This window comes from Gadus macrocephalus, chromosome 4 (assembly GCF_031168955.1).
Source record: "Gadus macrocephalus chromosome 4, ASM3116895v1".
NCBI classification, from domain to species: Eukaryota; Metazoa; Chordata; class Actinopteri; order Gadiformes; family Gadidae; genus Gadus; species Gadus macrocephalus.
The window spans coordinates 11,633,644-11,651,143 of NC_082385.1; the positions used below are offsets into that span (position 1 = coordinate 11,633,644).

General features: G+C 43.2%; 2 protein-coding genes across 3 annotated transcripts in view; both read right to left on the minus strand.

Moving 5' to 3' along the window:
• Positions 1-1,912: 1,912 nt before the first annotated feature.
• On the minus strand, positions 1,913-11,572 carry ambp (alpha-1-microglobulin/bikunin precursor). 2 transcript variants are annotated; one of them, XM_060050237.1, is made up of 10 exons: positions 11,357-11,517; positions 10,428-10,570; positions 10,065-10,141; positions 9,764-9,880; positions 7,135-7,236; positions 6,533-6,585; positions 4,593-4,680; positions 3,571-3,738; positions 2,795-2,968; positions 1,913-2,329 (listed from the first exon to the last, which is right to left on the minus strand). In XM_060050237.1, the coding sequence occupies exons 1-10, from the start codon at positions 11,465-11,467 to the stop codon at positions 2,013-2,015; spliced, it is 1,350 nt and encodes a 449-aa protein (XP_059906220.1). In that variant the 5' UTR covers positions 11,468-11,517; the 3' UTR covers positions 1,913-2,012. The 2 variants fall into 2 exon arrangements, with proteins under 2 accessions (XP_059906220.1, XP_059906221.1); XM_060050238.1 differs by lacking the exon at positions 1,913-2,329 and adding an exon at positions 2,585-2,672 and having other exon boundaries at positions 11,357-11,572.
• Positions 11,573-12,184: 612 nt separating this feature from the next.
• ptgdsa (prostaglandin D2 synthase a) overlaps positions 12,185-17,500 on the minus strand; it is a 9,264-nt gene continuing 3,948 nt past the window's right edge. The window contains exons 5-13 of the mRNA XM_060050239.1: positions 17,203-17,304; positions 16,633-16,676; positions 14,067-16,301; positions 13,480-13,625; positions 13,126-13,202; positions 12,842-12,961; positions 12,627-12,728; positions 12,442-12,480; positions 12,185-12,308 (exon numbers count right to left, since the gene is read on the minus strand). Of these exons, the coding sequence (XP_059906222.1) occupies positions 16,188-16,301; positions 16,633-16,676; positions 17,203-17,304 (260 nt within the window). The 3' untranslated portion in view covers positions 12,185-12,308; positions 12,442-12,480; positions 12,627-12,728; ... (2 more) ...; positions 13,480-13,625; positions 14,067-16,187. The remainder of the gene's footprint in view (positions 12,309-12,441; positions 12,481-12,626; positions 12,729-12,841; positions 12,962-13,125; positions 13,203-13,479; positions 13,626-14,066; positions 16,302-16,632; positions 16,677-17,202; positions 17,305-17,500) is intronic.

Below are 17,500 nucleotides of genomic sequence, written 5' to 3' on the forward strand. Positions count from 1 at the left end.
CAACTATGCAAAGTGAGTCAAAGCCACGTTATTGACCGCTTTGCCACCATGAAGGCGCGGCGATACAGCTTAATAGTGAAAAAATAATCATTTAAAAAGGCTCTATGCAGTAGTGTATGGCCTTATTTAGTTTAATTTAAGAGCTTTGATGGTTCTATAACATTTTCCAGGTTGATTGGTGGCAATGAGCCACCTCACCTTAAGTCAGAAATTCTATTAGTTTTAAACCTTGTTTCTTGCCTTTTTAGTACATGTCGTTCTGGCAAAATTATGCTGTTTCCACACAGCTTCTAAATAAATATAGATGTGTAGACTTCTCCTGATAAAGAGGTGAAGGTCATAAAGAGACTTTTTGTTTATTTGTCAGTTACCTTATTTGTAAATCTTTGAGATGTGTATGTGTTTAAATAAATATAATTGTACGGTACTCATGAATCCATCTTTGCGTCTTTACCTTTACCAGTGCTTTAATATAGCCTACAGTATGACAGTGACAACAATTTTGAAGCTCGTACATACCCTTCTGTATCCATATATTTCATATTGTGCACACGTAAAAAAAAAATTTTTGGCAGTTGGGGGCCTGTGCCCCAGTAAAACTCTAGGTCTAGCAACGCCCCTGTGTGTACGTATAGCCTAGCAAGTGGATTGGCAGGACAGAGAGAAGAGGAGAGGGATGTTCTGTGTTCCATCCTAGGGAGGCTGTGCATATGGTAAGGTGTGTGTGTGTGTGGGGGGGCTGGGCGTTCAGGGTGTGTGTGTGTGTGTGTGTGTGTGTGTGTGTGTGTGTGTGTGTGTGTGTGTGCAGCAGCTGACCAGAGAATCCTCTCTTCTTTTGTCATCCTGTATAATGACATCTCCACCACACACACACACACACACACACACACACACACACACACCTCTCTCTTTCTCCCCCCACTTCACTCTCTCCCTCCCCCTAGCCCCCTTTCCTCGCTTCCTGATCTGGCATAAAGGAACTTCATAAACTTATGTTGTCTCCGCCTCCCCCCCACACCCCTCCTCCCCCCTCCAACACACACACACACACACACACACACACACACACCTCCCCTACACCCTCTATTTCCAGTCCCAACCTCTGTTCTGATCCTCTCTCTCTCTCTCTCTCCTTCTGGCAACCCTCCAAGACCCCATGTCTTTAAAACTGATTTCCATTCCTCCATAGTGCCCCCCCCCCCCAACCCTTCCCTGTAGCTGACTGTCTGTGTGTCTGTCCGTCCATCTGTCTGTCCATCTGTCTGTCTCCTCCCCTCTGTCCTGGACATGGTCTGTATCTTCCATTGTGAACAGCTGGTGAGTATAGAGTAGATTAGAGTAGAGTCCTCAGTAGGCTCCCAGGACACAATATTAATCGTTTTCTCTCTTCTGGAGGGCAGACATGTGATTTAGCAAACCGTCTTGATTAGTTTGTGTGTGCATGTGTGTTTGTGTGTGTGTGTGTGTGGGGGGGGGGGGGGGGGGGGGGGGGGGGGGGGGGGTTGGAGGCTCAATGGGGTTTACAGATTCATTTAGCAGGTTTAGTCTTGATGAGTTAAACTAATTAATTGACAATAAAAAATACCTGTCAGTGGAGTAACCATGGCATGAAGGCACCAGGAACTAACTTATCATCCAATTTCCATCTGCGATCATGTCTCTAGCTCATAACTACACCTTTGAATCCTCCTCAGGGTTCAATTCACATGACGTGGAAACAGAGACTCTGATTGGCTGAGGGGACAGTTTGACAAACAGCCAGACAAACCTACAGGAAGGCTAGTATAGATAGCATCAGCGCTACATTGGCGAGAGACAGTCAGTCTGACAGGGATAGAGAGACTCTTTGTTCTTTTAAACCCCCTGTTGGTTTGACGGCTAACAGTTGGTGTTCAAGGTGGACCCAAACGGCCAACTCTTTATCTTTTTGTTTTTTTCTTTTGTATTTTTCTTCTCTTACTGGAAGAGGATCAGCATGAGTCAATAGGGCTAAATGGAGGTTAACAGACGTTTTACAGCTGTGGTGTGTTTCTATGCATGTGTGTATTTGTCTGTGTGTATGTGTGTGTGTGTGCGGCCATTGAGAGTGCATATTCTCTTGCCTTAAAGTATGTTTGCTCATGCTTACGGGAATAGTGTGTATAAGTGTGTGTTTGTGTGCGTGTGCGTGGTAATTCTCCTCCAGGCAGGGCCAGGTGATACCGCCTGGTACGGAAGGTCAACGCTGTGATGTCACTTCCCCTTCCTCTCCGGATATTCCCAGCATTCTGCTGCCAGCGGCCCGAGGACTCTGGGAACCGAGAGCAGGAAGCCTGGTTCCTTAACCGGGCTCACAAAGAACAAGGTAGAGAGAGGGAGAAGGGAGAGTGAGAGTGAGAGAGGAGAGGGACAGAGAGCTACACGGAGGAAGGGGCGGCGTGATAGAGATTGATGGAGAAGAAAAGAGAGGGAGGGAGAGAGATGGAGGGGGGGGGGGGGGGGGAGAGAGAGAGAGGTAGAAAAGCTAACCTTTGTACGACAAAGCAAACGTTCCAGAGACGTGTAAGACAATCCCGCGGGGGCACCAGACAACAGACAAACAAACCATTATCAACCTCTTTATTTATTTGTTATATTTCAAATTGATCCTCGTCCCTCTCCTCTCGCTCAATCCGGTCCCAGGAGCACTGGCTCTGTTCAGAAGAAAACAAACAAAAAACAAACAAACGCATGGGTGTCTCCTCGTCTCCTCAGCCCCCCCCCCCCCCCCCCCCTCTGAGTGACGGCGTGCGTGCGTAGCGCTGTGTGGGCTCACCCTCTTTGACCACGCCGCAGTACTCCTCGCACTCGGCCTTGCTGTAGAACTTGTTGCCGTTGCCCTGGCAGAAGCCCGGCTTGTAGGCCACACACAGACCCGACGTGGCGTCGAAGGCCCACACGGCGGGCTGGCCCGTGCAGGGCTGGGCCACCATGGGCAGACGGCAGGCGGCTGAGGACCAAGGGAGAGGGGGGGGGGGGGGTACCGGATGTGAGGGGGACGCTTTTATGTACAGTATCTTACAGCGTTAATGCCTTGCTCAAGGATTCAAACCCTCAACCCCGGCAGTGGTCATGCCTTGCTCTACCAGTTGAGGTAGAGAGGATTGTGGTGGAGAGAGAGTGGGTAAAGAAAAGTACACAAGGCGCCATCTTCCTATGAGCCTATATATATATATATATATATATATATATATTCGACCAAATACTCTACCCTACATACTATTCACATTTCACCATATATTCACTATTCATTCTCTAGCCATGAGCCATTTGGCCTGCTCAGGGTCAGCAGGTATCAGGCTTCTTGCTCAAAAAGGCCTACAGGGTAGGCTGTGGATCTTAGGGAATCAAACCCACTATCCAATATATTAGTTGTACCCAATAGATAGGTGGTCCTTTTTCCCTATGGAGCTTTGTAGTTTTACCTTGGCTACATTATAAAATATGCTTTCAAAACGTTTGCTCACAAAGACCGGAGACCATTTACTCTTCCGATCCTCATGAGGTGAGGATCAGCCTCTCGCAGCCCGTGAGTCCCAGGGGTCCACCCACCCTCAGTTCGGCAGCGCTGCAGACACTCCCGCTCGGTCACAAAGTTGTTCTGGTTGCCCATGCAGCCGCCGTACTGGAACTCCTGGCAGCTCATGGAGGAGGAGTTGTAGTGGTAGTGCTGCAGGGCACCGAAGCAAGGGCCGGAGTCTGGCTCGTCCATACAGGAAGCTGGAGGGGGGGGGAGACACACACACACACACACACACACACACACACACACACACACACACACACACACACACACACACACACACACACACACACACACACACACACAGAGAGAGAGAGAGAGAGAGAGAGAGAGAGAGAGAGAGAGAGAGAGAGAGAGAGAGAGAGAGAGAGAGAGAGAGAGAGAGAGAGAGAAACAGAGGGAGAGACAGACAGAGGGAGAGACAGACAGAGAGAAGAGAAGGAGACAGAGAGAAGAGAAGGAGACAGAGAGAAGAGAAGGAGACAGAGACAGACAGACAGACAGACAGACAGAGAACGCGTTACAGAGAGAGAATGCATAAAAGTAGATTAGATACATTGTTTTCTTTTTCTCTGCATCTTCATCAGGGCGTAGCTAGATCTGGCGGGACACTCTAGTGTTTCGCCCCTATCAGCTGACAGCTAACGCGGGCCAATCAAACGCACGGACACCGTCAGGCGGTCATGTAAAGACCTTCCGTCTCACACACACACTCTCTGGGGGGGTTGAGTGCGCTGAGCTGGATTTCCCCCACCACCTCAGCCTCCACCTGCGTTGGCTCTGCCCTGTATGGTATGTGACCTACAGGGTGGAGATATCTGATGCATCCCATAGGGGCATTATGCAGCGCTAATTGTTGGTATCTGACAGCTGTACGTCATGCTTCAGATCCTACAACAGGGAGCACCCTAAAGGAGTGGAACCATATCGCCAAACGCGAGAGCTTTACCATTTCATGCACTCAATGGTTCAGGCTATGACATGATGGACTTCTGACGGAACAGGTTTTCTCGGAGGTCGGCGAGGGGGGAGATTCAATCTGGTTGTTTACCTGCGTCTGTGAACTCAGTGGCGGCCTCCCCGGAGCCTTCCACTTCGGCTGGTTCTGGTTCTGTTTCTCTCCTCTTCCTCTGGACTATCTGTCAGACACATAAACACATATTTTTGTATTATGTACACTGTATAAACATCTTATATCTACTTAGTAGTATAGAACATTATTGTACAGTGCAGTGTCGTACGTACAGTACAGTATAGTATTGTGTAGTGTAGAATAGAGTAGGATGTAGTGCAGCACAGTTAAGTCTTAGTGGGCCTCTATAGTATAGTGTAGCATAGTATAGTATAGTATAGATAGATTCTATATTTTTCTTCACCTATCCGCTTTTCATTAAATGCATAAGCAAATTCCGTTCTATGGATCCACTGCACAATGACAACTTAAGTCTATTCTATTCTAAAGTCTATTCTATGTATAGGATAGATATAGTATAGACCTTTTAGGAGAGTATATTATATTATATACTACCATGCATAGTATAGATTCTATACTATAGAATAAGATAGATGGTTAAGAAAAGTAGACCAATTCGATATGTTGATATGCATAATAGTTCAACTGGTGTCCATAACCTTAACGATCTCTAACCTAATACTTAGTCCTTTCTCTGGAATTTCCCACAAATAGAAACCAGCCTAATGCCAAACATCTTTAGTATATACCATCTCTAACCTCAAACCTAAAGTAAACCACCTCTTATCTATATCTAAACTAACCATCTCTAACCTCATACCTTAACATAATCTCCAACCTTTTACCTAAACTACCTAACCCCAACCCTTACCCTCTAAGTTAACCCTTAAACCTCACCTGATCCATCTCTAACACTAATACCTCAACTCAACCTAAACCTAACGTTAACACTGGGCCACTAACAAACTCTTTATTTAGTCTGGGTGTATCAGCGTGCAGTCTGTTTATGCTCATGTTAGCATCGGTGTGTGAGAGCTCATAATCAAAGCGTGGGCTTGTTTTGAATACTCTCAGCTAGGTGGTCCTCTGGCAACGGGACCCTTCTCCTGGGAACCAAGGTCAGCCTCCCATGATGCAGTGCCTGCGATACCTGACCCGGAGCAGTGAAAGCTGCTGCGTGTACATGGATACGGTCGTGATTTGGCTGCACCGTCTGTCGTCTGGTATCCGAGCATGCGATGTTTTTTCACGACTTTCAGAGCTATTTTAGGTTTACATGACAACGACTACAGTCTATGATCTGCGCCGGCAACGGTACTCTACACCGCGTTGAACGTGAGTGTTTTGTTGCTATACCGCCACCTGGCGGTTCAACTGTGAACTACACAGAGGAGGAAAATGGACCATTTGGATGAATCCCTGCCACGAAGAAATGTATCATAATTTACAGTAACCTTTTGTGTAGATTATGGATGATGGTGTCGACGACAATAGCCTCTAAAAGACATACAATTTGTATGCTGTTTCGAATGAACTTCAACTTTATAGTCACGATAAGAAAGCTTTGTAGTTTTCTTATGTTTTGTCTAACGAATATATGTTTGTGTCTGATTAATATAGAAATAAATCAATATATATTTTTTATATATAAGTACGAAAAACGCCTGCTAGTATGAATCATAAAGGGACAATCTACACAATAAACATCTCAGCATAGGCCATCGGCTGAAGGTTGTCCACTTTGTTGTCGAAGCATCTTTAGTGGACTGTGGTCCTTTCTCTGGAATTTCCCACAAATAGAAACCGGCCTAACGCCAAACATCTTTAGTATATTAGTATATAGCTTCAGGTATAAAGCTTCAGTATATTGATAAAGACAATATACATTAAAACAAAAAATGAAGCGCAAGTCTGCATGAACGGGTGGGAAGCATTGTAATCTGGTTAATGTGATGAGAAGTGATCATGCGAGGACATAAACAACCATCTGAACCACCAGAAGTGATGACTTGAATTACCCGAAATCTGGGAGTTCCCTCTGTCGCTGTGACCTCACCCGGGACACAATCGCCTAGGAAAGAAATACCACTGGTCATTCCCACTGATGTGTATATCATAGCTGACTGCCCGCCTCTCATCCATCCACATTTAAATCAAGTCGCAGTCAAGACAATTATTTTGCCTTATAATGAAAATGAGAAACTGCAATATTTTCAAAGATTAAACAAGTTAATATAAACGGTGTATGCCTGCTTAAAATAGAGAGAGAATAAATGAGAACACATGAAACCCAGCTAAAAATACCTTGGAAAAACAAGCCCAAACTAATAACAGCCCCAGAGAACAACGGGCCATAGGCCTACCATCGAAACAAGGCTTAGTAGGTCATCAAGAGCGGGAATAGAAACAGAACGCAACAGCAACAATAGGAGGAAATAGCAAAGCCATTAAAAATAAATACCCACATAAATCAGCAATGATTACAACTATGGGAAAAAAAATCCAAGCACTTAAGCAAACAAAACACTGCTGTAAGAAGAATAGCACTATTTTCAGATCCAAATGAATATCGAAATAATTCTTTCTCTGTGTTGCTCTCTCTGTGTGTGTTGTGGATCACCTTTGTCCTGATTGATGACGATGCTGTCTTCAGCTATCCCCATGCTGCTCACGAGGGTCTTGAAGTCAGCCATCACTGTGTCTCTCACTTCCCTGGTTCGACCTGAAGGGGACAACATTGAGGTGTAAAATGCATTTTTTCACAGTCTGCAGACTGCTGTTTTGAGTGATTCAAGGGTACACCATACTCCAAAACCTAGACATATGTCTTAACATGCATTTACACTGTTTGCAGTAGTCTGGATTCATAACAAACATGCATCTTATTCATTCTATACACACACACACACACACACACACACACACACACACACACACACACACACACACACACACACACACACACACACACACACACACACACACACACACACACACACACACACACAGTCCCCTCCAATAGTATTGGAACAGTGAGGCCAATTCTTTTATATTTGCTGTAGACTGGAAACATTTGGGTTTGACACCAAAAGATGAATATGAGACAAGAGATACACATCTCAGCTTTTATTTCCAGGTATTTACATCTGGATCCGATAAATAACTTAGAAGATAGCATTATTTGTAAAGGAACACCACATTTGTATGTGAGCAAAGGTATTGGAACAGATAGATTTAAAATAAATTAAAGTAAATAAGACTTAATATTTTGTTGCAAATCCTTTGCTTGCAATAACTGCATCAAGCCTGTGACCCATTGACATCACCAAACTTGTGCATTCTTCTTTTGTGATGCTTTTCCAGGCTTTCAGGTAAAATGCATGCTCTGTCTATAGGGTTTAAGTCTGGAGATTGACTTGGCCAGTCTAAAACCTTCCACTTCTTGCCCCTGATGAACTCCTTTGTTGTGTTTGTAGTGTGTTTTGGATCATTATCTTGTTGCAAGATGAATGATCTTCCAATCAGTTTGGTTGCATTTTTCTTAAAATTGGCAGACATAATGTTCCTGTAGACTTCTGAGTTCATTTTGCTGTTGCCATCCTGTGTTACATCATCAATGAAGATTAACAGACGGACGGACGGACGGACGGACGGACAGACAGACAGACACTTTATTGATCCCTTGGGAATGTTCCTTCAGGGAAATTCAAAATTCCAGCAGCGGTAGTACAGACAAGACACATAAACAAGCAAGAAAAACACAAGCAAAACTGCTACAAGACATTGTATAAATAAATAAATACATTTTAAAAAGAAGAAGCAGCAGCAGCAGATGTTAGCAGCAATTATTATATCTTATTTTTGTTAATAATGGAGTGAGTAGCAATAAATAAATAAATAAATAGATTATGCAAGCTCAATCAGTCTATCCTATTTCTATTGAGCCTCTCTAATGAGCCCGTCCCAGAAGAAGCCATGCAAGCCCAAGCCATGACATTGCCTCCACCATGTTTCACAGATGAACTTGTATGTTTGGAGTCATGAACAGATCCTTTCTTTCTCCAAACTTTAGCCTTTCCATCATTTTGGTAAAGGTTCATCTTTGTCTCATCAGTCCATAAAACGTTGTCCCAGAATTTTTGAGGCTTGTCTCTGTACTTTTTGGCAAATTCCAGCCTGGCCTTCTTATTCTTTCTGCTTATGAGTGGTTTGCATCTTCTGGTGTAGCCTCTGTACTTTTGTTCATGAAGTCTTCTGCGAACAGCAGATAATGATACCTTCACTCCTGAACTCTGGAGGTGGTTGCTGATGTCAACAACAGTTGTTTTAGGGTCTTTCTTTACAGCTCTCACAATGTTTCTGTCGTCAACTGCTGTTGTTTTCCTTGGTCTACCCGTTCAACGTCTGTTACTTAGTACACCGGTGGTTTCTTTCTTCTTCGGGACATTCCAAATGGTTGTACTGGCTATTGCCAATTTTTGTGCAATGGCTCTGATGGGTTTTCCATCTTCTCTCAGCTTCACAATTGCTTCTTTTTCACCCATAGACAGCTATCTGGTTTTCATGTTGGTTACACCTCTAACTATAATAATTGCAGTCTGCACAGGCAAAACCCAAATCTGAAGCACTATTTATTGTTTGAATGATCAATGTAATAGGACACACCTGGTCAACAAAACACACCTGTCAGTCACATGTTCCAATACTTTTGCTCCCCTAAAAATGTGGTCTTACAAATAATGCTATCTTCTAAGTTATTTATCGGATCCAGATGTAAATACCTGGAAATAAAAGCTGAAATGTGTATCTCTTGTCTCATATTCATCTTTTGGTGTCAAACCCAAATGTTTCCAGTCTACAGCAAACATAAAGGAATTGGCCTCACTGTTCCAATACTATTGGAGGGGACTGTATATGTGTGTAGGTGTAATATATTGTTACAATACAATAATAACCGTTTTTTCTTTCTATATAGAGAATTGGTTCTCATATGCGTGTAGTCTGTGTGTATTACATCACTGGGTCACGTAATCCAAACAAGGTGTGCACTTGTCCAGAGAACTGTAACACTAGTGTTCAGACTCACACTGACCACTAGTGTTCATACTGACCACTAATGTTCACACTCACTGACCACTAGTGTTCACACTCACTGGACCATTAGTGTTCACACTTACTGGACTACTGGTGTTCACACTCCCCGGAAAAATAGTTTTCACACTTACTGGACCACTAGAGTTCACACTCACTTAACAGCTTGATTGCGATAGTGGCGTTCCCGGAGGACTTCTGCCTGCTGGTGATGACGATGGCGTACTCCTGGTAGTTGGTGTGGACAACGTAGGCGTCCATCTCAGCCTGCCATCCTGTAGGAGAAACAGAGAAGATTAGTTTAAATCTGGATAGATTGAATGGGTGAGTCGAGGAATGGGCTGAGAATAGATTACATAAAATAAGGTCAGTTAAGCTGGCCATTATTTTAGAGAGTCAGACAGACAGACAAAAAGATAGACACTATATATCGATTGATCGATTGATGGAGAAACATACTTTGGCTGCGGTAGAAGAATCGTCCTGGCGTGGTCGTCACCTCATAAAAAAAACTCATTTCTTTGCATACTTCCCCCCTACACACACACACACACACACACACACACACAAACACACACACGGTAAAGTTACAGGCACAGGTGTGGTTCTCCATGCGAGTGTGCGAGTTTGTGGATAATGTATGTCTTTGTGTGTGTGTGTGTGTGTGTGTGTGTGTTTGTGTGTGTGTAAGTGCATACTTAGTGCATCATTTTTCTGTCAATTTGTTTGTGTGTGTCTGCATGTGTCTGTGTCTGTGTGTGTCGGTTTTGGGGTTTTATTTCTGTGTTCTTAGGCCTGCCTGCACATGTGTCTCCGGACTACCTGAGAGCGGTCCGCTTCGTCAGAATCTGGCCCGCCTCAACCCCCGCCTTCATCTCCAAGGTACCAATGGCAGGGTCCGCTGTGCTGTGCCACTCGTGAGGGCAGTCGGTTGCCTTGGCAAGATCATGCCACTTCCCCAGGAACTAGAAGAACAGAGGCACGATGAAGTAGATATCATCAAATAGTAATAAATATAACAAATATTAATATGAAACTGTTCAACTATGAACCATGAAACCATTTAACTATGAAACTGTTAAACAAATAATTAATAATAAAACAATATGTAATTCGGAATACCGAATAATAACATGTATTAATGTGAGAAGCAGAGTTCGATTGTTTTTTCTATTATAATGAAGTTTAAAAACAACTCAAGCCAATGCTGACCCATCACATCACTCGACTCAAAGGTCATGTGTTGAAATGTGCTAAAAGCACACTTTCTTGACATTACTCCAAAATAATCATTTTCCCCACAGTGGGTTCAATGTTCTACAAGAGAATGACTGGATGTTTATTTTTATGAAAATACTAAGATATTCATTATAGGAAAACACTCCATATACGGTGTAAACATAAAAATGTAAAGTAGGACGATAAAATGATACGTTAAAATATCAATATTGTAATACACACCATCATTAACTTAAGTGTGATATTATTTAAGGCCCGTTGTATTCAATAGTGCCCAGCAGCAAAGACAAGTGACAGTGAAAAAAAACGGATATCTATTACCGAAGTGCAAATAAATGACCGAAGTGCAGAAAAACAAAATGAGAAAAACAACCAACAGTAAATGCTGAATATAAACAAATGCATCCGACCCAAACACAGGAAGAAAGAGCAACGCACGGCAGCAGAAAGACAACGTTAGAATATATTTTTAGAGTTTGCGCTTTGTGGCACGGACGGGCTTTGGGACTCACGCTGCCGAGGTTGAAGTTCTCCTGCGTGGTGTAGAGGGGCGCCTGGAGCCCCTGGAGGGAGGCCACCCATCCCAGCACCAGAAGCGATCCGAGAACCTGAGCTACCAACATGCTGTAAGTCCTGCAAATGCCGGAGACACTGCGGTCCTGGGGGATTAAAGGATTCACCTCCCCAAAACACACGCACACACACGCACATGCCTGTGTGGGTGTTTGTACACACACGCAAACACGCGTCCCCTCACTTCCCCGAAAGCACACGTACATGCACACGTTGCGCATGCGCACAGACGCTCACCCTCGCACCCCCCTAAAATACACACACGCATATACACACAGCACACACACACACACACACACACACACTCCCTCTTTCGCTCTCACCCACTCGCTTGCACACAGACACACACAAACACAAACTAGTTTGGGGCTAGTGGCCTGCAGTGTATGTGTGTGTTGGAAGCCGTCAGCAAACATCTAGAGGGCAAAGTTCATCCTCCCTCTGCTAGGATCAGCTGAGTTCACCCTCTAGCAGAGGATGGATGTTGGAGAAGGCCGAACTCCCTGTCTGTCCTCTGAGTGGGCGATCAGTTCAACATTGGTCTAGTGAGGCTGCCCTCGCACTGGATCAATATCTCATGACCCTCGCAGAATACTGAGTCATGTGTCCTACACATTTGACGTTTATTTAGGATTGGGATTTAGAGGGAGGAGGAGAGGAGCAAGAAATTACGTTCACAATTGAGCATGTTTTACTATTTAGGATTTTAGTGTAGGCCTCATGCAGGACCCCTTTGAAAAATATCAGAAAACAACCAGCAGAGTGTGTTATTCAGAATAGAACAAACGTTTTATTGTTCAATGAGCCAAATCCACACATTTTATAAACCTGACAAGAAAGATAAACAATGGCACTTATTTTATCCTCCATTTGGCATTAGACACACTGCATCTGTAACAGTAAACAAATATGTGTCAATACATTATATAAGGGCAGAAATAATGCACTCCAGCTTCATTATTTGGAAATATAATGAGTTTGTGCTGTTAAACTGAATACAGCTGTATGGGGTTAGGTCAGGTACCTTAGACAGGTCTGGCAGCATTGATCTGATCACACTCTCCTGAAAACACAAGAAACAGGTCACATAAGGCATGAACATTTAGGTCTCTCTGCATCTCTCTGCATCTCTCTCTCTCTCTCTCTCTCTCTCTCTCTCTCTCTCTCTCTCTCTCTCTCTCTCTCTCTCTCTCTCTCTCTCTCTCTCACCTTTGTTGTCTTTGAAGATAATGACGTCCTCGCTCATCCCCTGGGTACGGACGAGTGCCTTATATTTGGTCAGCACGCTCTCTCTCACATTCATCGCTCGACCTGAGAGCAGAATTGCATTTCACTACCACATGATGTCATTCCATGAGAATCGCATGGGATTCATGATACTAAAACGATATGCAAGGGTTGATAGGTGAAGATGAAAGACATACTGTACAGCTTGACTAGTGTGGTCTTGATCCCAGAGGGCTGCTCTGTGCTCAGTATGACCCATATGACGTACTCATTGTAGTTGGTCTGAACCACGTAGGTCTCAACATCTGCATTGAACTCTATGGACACACACACACACACACACACATGCACACATATATCTCAGTAGCCTACAGTGGACATACATGGACATATCACATACATGAATGATGTGGGTTGAAGTAATATGATTATGATTATGATGTCTGTAATTATAATTAATGCAAGAGAGAGGGAGGCATACCATCAAAATGGTGGTAGAAATGCCCCGATTGGTTCGTCAGATGGAAATCAACGGATATCTGCTTACAAGAACCCGGGCTATGGACACACACGCACACACGCAGGCAGGCAGGCCGGCAGGTACACACGCACTCACACACACACACAAACACACAAACATACACACGCACACACAAAAAAGGCACGCACACGCGCGCACACACACACACACACACACACACACACACACACACACACACACACACACACACACACACACACACACACACACACACACACACACTTATCTTATGTCTAACACACTGAATTGAGTGTGTCTTTCCAACTCTGTGTGACTGTAATGTAGGCCTCATACCTTGGAACATTTCCTCTCATTTGGACCACATTGTCCTCAGTGGAATTGTATAGTTCAAATTTCACAATGGCAGGGTTGTCTTTTTGTGCCTGCATGTAGTAAGGGCAGGTAGCGACCACCGCCACCTCATACCAGCGACCCAGGAGCTGCAGGGAACACAAAGTAATCCCAATTCAGATGTATTTATTAAAGGTTTGCTGCTATGGGAGGACTGTGCGTGTGTAAGTAATGACCGCTGGTAGGTGGTGCCACCTGGTGCTCGTTAGTTCTGTCCCTGAGGATTCGTTAGTGTTTGATGAAAAACAAGAACTATCTCAAATGGCCACAGGGAGGAACTGAAGGCTAACAATAATGAAGTTAAACGTAAGCGCACGTTTGAATTGTGCATGACGGAAGAAATAAAACGAGCATGGATGCAACAACATGAATAATGTTTCTCAAAATAAAATAAGAGGAAACAGTGAAACATCAAATATACACTTATGGAATGAAACAGGCACAGCTTTAACTGCAAGGAATCAAAAGAGAAATAGAAAGTACAGAATTGATTTATTTATCTTTACAATTCAATACATTAGCCTACTCACTTTTTCCAGTTCAAAGTTCTCCTGTGGTCTAGGGAGGACCTCTAGGGGCAACGGGGTACCATGGTGGGTACCATGGTGGACACCAAATAAACATGCTAGAAGCAGCAAAACAACAAGAGACGCTCGGGTTTGCATTTTGAGACCTCCTGTTCGCTCTACTGACTAACGCTGGAATGCTGGGACCGCCCACTGACCTGCTGTTGTGACCGGATGTCAGCTTGCTGGGTGGACCTGAGGATGATGATGATGATTATATTGTTTAAAAGTGTGGTTTGTAGCCCTTTGGTCCAAATTGTAATAGATGGAATACATAAATAAATCTGACATTCTGTTGTGATTGTGTGTGTGTGTGTGTGTGTAGGCCTACATAATGCAATTAGTTATTTATCCTTTATGAATGAGTCTTATAATACTATATAAGGCATCGGACTTCGGAACTTTGGACCTAAAACAAACAACAACACATCAATATGTTGTTTCAGCAGAGTAACAAGAATTATATTTTGTCATTTTCATTGGGTTGAAGTTGTGTAACACTAAACCCAGGCTTCTCTCAAAAAGATAATATGTTTTTTTCAGACGCCATTAAATCATTCTTCGCTCTTTCACAAATTCCACATTGGACCGCATTCCACATGATACACACAACTGTAGCCTGATGCCACTGAGTCTCGATCACCTTAGATCTCAAGGTCAAGAAGATGTAATTGTGGATATCTCTCAACAAAGTCAAGGAGGAACCTATATGTCAAGGAGTATATGAGTGTTTGCCAGCCTTTAGTGAGGGTGTAGAGATATAGATATAAACAGTAGAAACCGACCAACAGGCTACTCTTTGATAGTAATTGCCTCTAAATACCAGAAGATGCAATTAATAATTAGGTTTATGTGTGTGTTTAGCAGTACACAGGTAGACCGCAGACAAGCTAAAACTCTCAGGGAAGATCTAGAGAGGTGATGTACACTATATCCATGATTTCAATTACAAGTCAGGATGGAAACCAGGATGTGATACTTATTTTTAATGTAAAATACCTCCAAACTTCGAGTTCTCTGAATGTCACTGTATAACGGTAGCACCCCCAGACAAGTCATTCACATGACAATAATAAAATATTTTAACCATGACCATATCTAAATGTATGTGTTATGCAAAAATATAATATTTTCTTTCTTATGCCAAAAAATGTTCACAGGCAAAATCAAAAAATCATTCAATCTTAAACTCAAGAATGTATTTGAGAGTTGTCAAACATTTTAAGGTAGAACTAACTAGGGATTTAGTATAAAAACTTGGTTGTACCTCAATTCAATGATTACGTTTATTAACAAATACACATTTTTAATGAATAGCTTATGGGGGGCTGCCTGATGATAAATGATGTGGTGTGAAATGTGAAATCAAAAACAGTTTTCTTGTTAAGCAAAAAAATTATTCCCGTTTCATGCACATAAATCCTTTATATTTGTGTTATTATGCAAGCAACCTAAACATTTGAAGACAGATTACAATGTATCAAAATAGGCAACAGCAAAGATTTTTAAGTAATGAAGTAAAACTAGCATGTTTATATGTAAAATGTCTGAACATGACCAACAACACCACATGTTACAGAAGACAGGTGATTCTCAATGACCTTCAGTTGCAGTACTTTGACATAACCAATAATTCTCTAACAATATAGACTCATATATTATGTGTGGATCATTCTAGGAAAATAAGTGCTGGAAGCAGTTCTGGCAGGCCGGGATCCATGCTTAATGCTAAAAGGAAACAAAAAATGAAATTTAAAGATACAATTTTTTCTTCAAGATTTCAAGATTACGTCAATATGAATGGTAAATATGATGATATGTTGGGATGAATCGTGAATCTAAAATAAGCTACCAAAATCCCAACATTGACATGCAACATCTGCAGATATATAAGAACATGAGTGCAATTAAGGTCGTTTTTACGTTTCACTTTCGCAATGGTTGATTACATGGTTAACCTGGGTCTGAGTAGAGCTCCGTGCCAACTTAAACAACGATGAGCTTCTATTCTCCAAGTCATCGCCTGCATTCACTCACCACTTCTTTCACACATAAACGATGACATCCTTTGTACATTGATTGTATTCAATGTACAAAGGCGTGTTTGGAGGCCTTCCTGTGCAGCCCATATAGTGGGGTTTTGACGTGACGCTGATTACGACCCGACAAAGTGTCTTCAGGGGAGCCTCGTGCGGTCACCTGTTATGTGTTGATTACAGAAGCCTCAGCAAAGCACGTTACAACATCTGACTAATATTACCACTAACAGTACCACTACTTCAACCACTGCTAGTACCACTACGACTACTACCTCTACTGCTACCACCACTACTACTACTACTATTACTACTATTAACACCACTACTAATACTTCTACTACTACTACCACTACTAATTCTACCACTAGGACTAGAATACTACTAGAATACTACTACTACTATGATAGAGACACTTTTTTTTTTTTACTTTTTCAACCTATAGTGCTGTCAGACCCCCTTTAAATGAAACTAGAATGATTCAATCAACACACCTGTCGTCCGTGTCCGTTCCCCGGAGCTGATGGGGGGCAGTTCTCTGAGGGAACAAAAAAACTGTTCCTTTGACAAAAGCTATATGATGGATATGTGTGTGTGTGTGTGTGTGTGTGTGTGTGTGTGTGTATGTGTGTATGTGTGTGTGTGTGTGTGTATATATGTTTGTGTGTGTGTGTGTGTGCATGTGTGTCGCTGTGTGTGTGTGTGTGTATGTGTGTGTGTGTGTGTGTGTGCATGCATGCGTGTGTGTGCGTGTATGTGTGTATGTATCTGTGTCTGTGTCTGTGCCTGTGTGTGTGCGTGTTTGTGGGTGTGTGTGTGTATCTGTGTGTGTGCATGCATGCTTTTGTGTGCGTGTATGTGTGTATGTGTGTATGTGTGTATGTGTCTGTGCCTGTGTGTGTGTGTGTGTGTGTGTGTGTGTGTGTGTGTGTGTGTGTGTGTGTGGGTGTGTGTGTGTGTGGGTGTGTGAGTGTGTGTGTGTGTGTGTGTGTGTGTGTGTGTGTGTGTGTGTGTGTGTGTGTGTGTGTGTGTGTGTGTGTGTGTGTGTGTGTGTGTGTGCTCACCTGACACATGGGGTGTGATGATAGAATCTCTTGGGAAGCCTCGAGCTGTGGAGAAGGTCCTGAACTTCTGGATGATTTCATGTCTGAGCTTCTGAGTACGACCTGGGAAGAGAAACAGAAACACTCCTTAAAGCAGGGGTTTTCAAAGTTTTGACAGCCGAGGGCCAATTTAGGAACCCAAATTTTGACTGAGGGCCACCAAAGGAAAAAAAATCAGGCAGGCAACGCCGTCAGCATCCCAGTGGTGAAAAAAAACATTGCACTGGGGACCTCTGGGAGTGAGGTCAAGTGAGGTCTA